We start from the raw sequence: 6,026 nt of genomic DNA on the forward strand, positions 1-6,026 counted from the left end.
CTGCGTATACTCGTTTACAGCGATTACACAAAGTTAGTTATTGTCAGTAAAGAGTGATTGCTAAGACAGAGTTGTCTTTATATAATCCAAAAATAGTGTAACAAGAGCACAACAACACAACACAAAAAATGAATTATTTTAATTTCATTAATATTGTAAGCCTTTATTGAATATTGCCTTTTAACATTAACAAATAGAAGAATTCACATGAGGTGAAGAAGAAGAAAATTATTCATGGCTTCATAGTTTTGGTTGAGAAAGAGTTGCCTTCATTTCTGTTCAAGAGCAATGAATTCTGATACAGAGCAATTAATTCTGTTAAGAGCAATGTTTTCTGTTAATGTGGACTGGTTTTCTGTATGAAGTACGAGTCAAATTCTGTTTTTTAATTATACGTACTGTTGTTCATCGATCAAAGAATCATGTCATATGCACACATTTATTTGGTTTATATGCAGACATGGTGAAGATATGGTTTTTTTATTCATTATATATCAATATTTAGAATAGAATTAAACTTTTTTGAAGACGAAGAACAGAATTATTCTGTTAAAAATCTAGAGTTAGATCCTTTGCATATCTTTTCCACTAAACAAAACTATTTTTTTCCATTCTTTTGAACGATTATTATTGACAAAAGTAGATATGTTATTAAAAGTTATATTCGTGTTAAAACCGGTCGTAGAATGTAAAGAAAACACGATTGAAGTTATTAACAAATTCATTTATTGAGAAACGTATAAAAATATTATTATTAAAAATTTATTTATTACTTTATTTTGTTTACTTAGTTTCAGAGTTGAGTCGACTGAAGATATTTTTTATACTCAAGTTAAAAATGATGAAAAATAGGACGAGTGGAAGTTCATCGAAACTTCTTCTACCTCCTGGAGTAAGGAATCAGGCATTTGCGAGTAAAGAATGTTGCAAAGTAATAAATAAAGGAAAGTGATATTGTAAATTTCAATTAAAATTCGTTAAATCTTTCGCAAATATTTTACCACAAGATTTGTTAGTTTTAAGCATTTTTTATATCTACTAAAAAATGTTGTTAACAATTTTTATGACAAGCTGCTATATAAGTAATTTAGGGTAAAATCGAATTATCATTTTTTTGAAAATAGGGTAAAATCGAATTATCATTTTTTTTGAAAATAGGGTAAAATCGAATTATCATTTTTTTGAAAATAGGGTAAAATCGAATTATCATTTTTTTATAAGTAATTTAGATGATAATATACTAAGTAATGAATTTACTCTTGTTTAACCTACTACACTTTTATTATCAAATATCCTAAAACCATAAAAATTCCCTTCGACCATGTTAAAAAATATCCTAAAACCATAAAAATGTATTTGCCATTTGAACATATTCAGAAATATTCTTTACAATGAAAAATATCCCCGACATGTGTTTATATTCGTAAAGATACCAGACAATGCAGTTGTATACATGTTTATATACATGAATAATAAAAATGTTCCAGCTTTCAAATATATAAAGAAAAACACGAGATAGAAGAGCACAAAAAATTTTCTGATCCTGATTGTGTTGGTGTTTATTCCCGAAAGTTTTGTGTGATAGTGTTGTCTCTGTTCTGGAAACATGTTGAATCTTGTTTTGCCGACGGCTTTGCATTTAACAGAGTTGAACCTTTGTTTTCTGTTAAGTTGGAAATTTAACATAGCTGAAAGGCGTTACCATTTAAGTTGTTAAGTTGGTCATTTAACCATTTATAAGGGATTATAAGCGGAATTTAACGAGGGCTTTGTTTGAAAATTGTGACGGTTTAATTTTAGGCTAACTTGTAAAATTAAATAAGTTTAGTTCGCGTATTTTCCAAAACACTAAACATCTAAACATCTAGAGGAAATGATAGAAGAGCAAAAACGACCAAGTCAAGGAAAAAGACTCGGAAACAATCAGGAAACCATTAAAACCATTAAAAAGATTAGGAAATGCCAGTTTGAACCGGTTGAAAAAGTGTTTGTTGCTATAAGCTCCAACTAGACCATGGATTATATAAAGTAGTATTTATTTCTTTGAGAAGCCCGATTGCCGTCACTTATCTTTTGCCATTTCCTGAACTGGTAATTTTTTGTTTTCAACTGTTTACAATTGTTTAAGACTGTTTAAGACTGTTTAAGACTTATAAGACAGCTACCTACGGCTGGTAATTTTCTAGCACATCACGAAGAAAGTTTTCCATTTTCAGCAATAATATCCGTCCAGACCAAAATCTGCGCAGAGTTGAATTATTGGTGGTTTGTTGGTGTCCTTCGCTGCCCCATCCTCCGTTGATTGTTAAAAGTTCTGTAGTTATTTTACACGAATCCAGCTGAAGAAAAGCGTACTTTGAGAACTGTATTAATGTTGCAATATAGAAGGATTATTTGGGATCGATAGTTGAATGCAAGCGTTTTATAAATTAAATTGTTTATATTATAGATTAAATCTGTTCAGTAAATTACTAAAGTGCACTAATATGTTTTCTTTATAAAAACAACAATTTAGTCGCAAGCCGAATTATTTTCTATTTATTTATTTATTTATTCTCACTATGTAAACAATTCATTTGGTTGCGCAATACCATAATAGTAATCAGCCACAAAATTAATTTTTAACTTTTTAGTATGGATTTTGTTTGGTACTAGATTACATTGCACTCGTTTATAGTTCTTGTAAATTCTAATTTATAATAATAAATATATGACCATCGAGGATATTTACTGTACCTTTAATGGCAAAAGTACCATTTGAATTGTGCAAAACTGATCTCTGTGATAATAACATCCATTAGCATAAATTCAGGTTCATCCTGGTCAGCCTGCGTACTCACTACGGTCGCGTTTGTTGAGTGGAGATGGACTAAGCCAATAGATTATTTATATACTTATTATATCTTAATCAATCATTAGCTTTTCTCGGCAGAATGTATACAAATCAATGGGTGGTATAGGAATTCGTAGTAAAAACAGCTGCCGAATGTATTGAAATCAATGTTATTGGGAGTATTGTTGAGAAACAATGAAACAACTATTTGGAACAATTAAACGGCAATTTAAAATATCTTTAACTGAATATAGCTAAAATTGTTAGGCCTCCTTCTAGTCATTCAAAAATTTGTATTCAAAATGTTATGCGATTCAAATGTAGATGGCGTGACTAGAAAAGCAATCATATGATTTTTGAAATATTTTGAACAGTTTTCATGACATTTAGCTTATTTTCTTGTGTACTTCTAGATAATGGATCAGAAAGAGTTCCGAGTCTTGATTAAACATTGCTATTTAATGAAAAAGAATACCGCTCAAACTCAGAGATGGCTTGAAGAGTGCTACGGTAAATCTGCACCATCAAAAACAACTATTTGTCGATGGTTTAGTGAATTTAAATGCGGGCGCACAAGCACTAACGATGCTGCTAGGTCTGGACGTCCCCTTGAAGCATCAACACCAGAAAATATTAAAAGAATCCATCGCATTATTTTGGATGATAGCAAAGTGAAGGTAAGGGAAATAGCTGATATTATTCAGATATCAACAGAACGTGTCAAAAATATTCTTCATGAACATTTGGATATGAAAAAAGTCTACGCCAAATGGGTACCACGCTCATTAACAATCAATCAAAAACAACAACGTGTGAATGATGCAGAACGCGGCTTGAAACTCTATCGCCTTAATGAGAATGATTTCTTGAATCGATTTGTCGCGATAGGTGAAACGTGGATTCATTACCATACAAACCAAAACAATCGAGAATCTACCGACGAAGTAGAAAGTAGCACAGCAAAGCAACCAAAAAAGCAACCATCAACTGAAAAAAAGGTTTTGGTCAGCATTTTCTGGAATGCAGATGGTATCATTTTTATAGACTATCTTGAAAGGAAAAAAACAATTACGAAAGAATATTATCCGGCATTGCTGGATCGCTTTAATGAAAAACTGAAAGTAAGTAATAAACGGCCACAAATGGCAGGAAAAGCAGTCCTGTTCCATCAAGATAACTCCCCGCCCCATATATCCATTAAAGCAATGGCTAAACTAAACGAGTTAAAGTATGACTTACTCCACCAACCTCCATATTCACCAGATTTAGATCCAAGCGATTACTATTTATTTCCTATATTAAAACGTTGGCTACGAGGAAAACGCTTTACCTCACTCGAGGATATAGAATGTGAAACTGATGCATATTTTGATGCAGTTGACGGTTATGCGAAAGGTATCCGAATGTTAGAAGACCGTTGGGATAAGTGCATCGCTCTTGAAGGAAACTATATTGAAGAGTAAAATTGAGTTTAAATTACACCGGAAATTTTCATCAATCAAGGCTATGTGCTTCACTAGGCCTCAATAAGTTGAAGCGGAGAGTTAATATTTAACGCAAATGCTCTATAAAAAAAAAAACAAGAATAATAATAGAAAAATGTTCAAGTAAAGTAAATAATTTGATATTTTTTTTTTTTTTTGGTTTCTTGAGGAGAAATGGACTAAGTCAACAGATTTGTGGCTTATATGTCTAGATAATAAACTGTCGTAATTGTGATCACAAATATATAAAAACGCGACAAAAAAAAAGAGCGGTCATAATAACTGGAGCCGGTAAAATATAATTATGCGTGTGTGTGTAATTGTAATTGGTTGAGTGTTGAAAGTCAAACAGTATTGCAAATTTTAGCTGAAAACGAAGAGAAATGCTGTAGTAATAGAAAATGATTGAACGCAAAAAAAAAAACGAGAAGGAAGAAAAAAAATCTAAAACGATAAATTAGCTTTTCTAAGAAAGCAAGTAATTTCCCCGGGATGACGTACAATTTTTGCTGCAAAGAGATCGAGGAGACCATCATATAACTTGAAGAAGCTAAAAGCATCTCTAATGCCATCAACCCTGTGACATCTGTGACATATCAATTAGACGAGCACTGGAACCCAGTAGAACTATGTAACACAATAGTCCTTGGTATTCAATTAAACGAGGCAGTTCAGTTTTAAAAATATTAGAATTCAAATCGCCGTATCCGATATTCCGATCAAGTCCGATGTCTGTTTTCATAGAAGGAATCCCAACAACAAAGATGAGTGGGTTCCCGCAATCAGCATCAAATTCGGCCTCAAAGGGAAAGTCTTCCCTAAGTCAATCAAATTTAATTATTGTCACCTCCCGGTTGACTACTTTATACCCACCTTAAAGCAATGCTTTAAGTATGGTAGATATGGTCACGTTTCAAAATTCTGCGAAGCTAAGGAGAACAGATGCCTGAACTGAGGGAAATCCCCGAGGTGTGTGGACTGTGAAACTATGAACCATTTGTCAACTTAATTAAGGAAGAAACACCAAGAAGAAGTTTCTATAACAACATAAGGCTAATAGGAGATAGAGAGATAAGCGGGTCTCTCTGAAACCTAGCACCGACCTAGGTTTACTTAGAGAGAGGTCAACGTAAAGATTAAAACGTAGTCTTAAATTCATGAACGAATCTACGTTTATCAAATTCCTTCTTGCGTGAATGAATTATGATCAAAATACTATCTACAAAGGGCACACTTGCATGAATTATGATCAAAATACCATCTACAAACGGGACAATTGCATAAATTATGATCAAAATATTATCTACAAACGGCACACTTGCATGCCTTCTGATAGAAAGTCTTAATACCGAAGAATTCATCAAATAACATGACGTGTTGTATCAAGTGTATGTGAATGTTAAGCGAATGATAAATTGATATTTGTTAAATTTTCAAATGTTTTTGTATACAATAAAGAAGAAATTTTATTTAATCAGAAAATTATGCTATATGTGCTTCTACTAAAAAAAATTTCATGCAAATGTGTCAGATATAAACAAAAACAAAATAAAAAAGTTACAGAGAGAATTTTTCTTAACTTTTGTTTACTTTTATTAAAAAATTTTTAGATATTAGTCGTTTTCAGACGCATACGAGTTGATTTTTGGTAATTTTGAGATAACTGTGGACTAATTTTTGATAACTTTGTAACTGTTGGCAACTTTGTT

The 6,026-nt window shown here is 31.9% G+C and overlaps 1 protein-coding gene across 1 annotated transcript; it reads left to right on the top strand.

Annotated features, from left to right (window-relative positions):
* The first annotated feature begins 3,224 nt into the window (after positions 1-3,224).
* On the top strand, positions 3,225-4,427 carry LOC119639645 (histone-lysine N-methyltransferase SETMAR-like). Its single transcript, XM_038037171.1, has one exon. The coding sequence runs from the start codon at positions 3,250-3,252 to the stop codon at positions 4,294-4,296; it is 1,047 nt and encodes a 348-aa protein (XP_037893099.1). The 5' UTR covers positions 3,225-3,249; the 3' UTR covers positions 4,297-4,427.
* The last annotated feature ends 1,599 nt before the right edge of the window (positions 4,428-6,026 follow it).

Source organism: Glossina fuscipes, unplaced genomic scaffold (genome assembly GCF_014805625.2).
Source record: "Glossina fuscipes isolate IAEA_lab_2018 unplaced genomic scaffold, Yale_Gfus_2 112, whole genome shotgun sequence".
NCBI lineage: Eukaryota > Metazoa > Arthropoda > Insecta > Diptera > Glossinidae > Glossina > Glossina fuscipes.

What these genes read in the sequence shown, in the direction of transcription:
- LOC119639645 (XM_038037171.1), top strand. Translation starts at nt 3,250, where the DNA reads ATGGATCAGAAAGAGTTCCGAGTCTTGATTAAACATTGCTATTTAATG.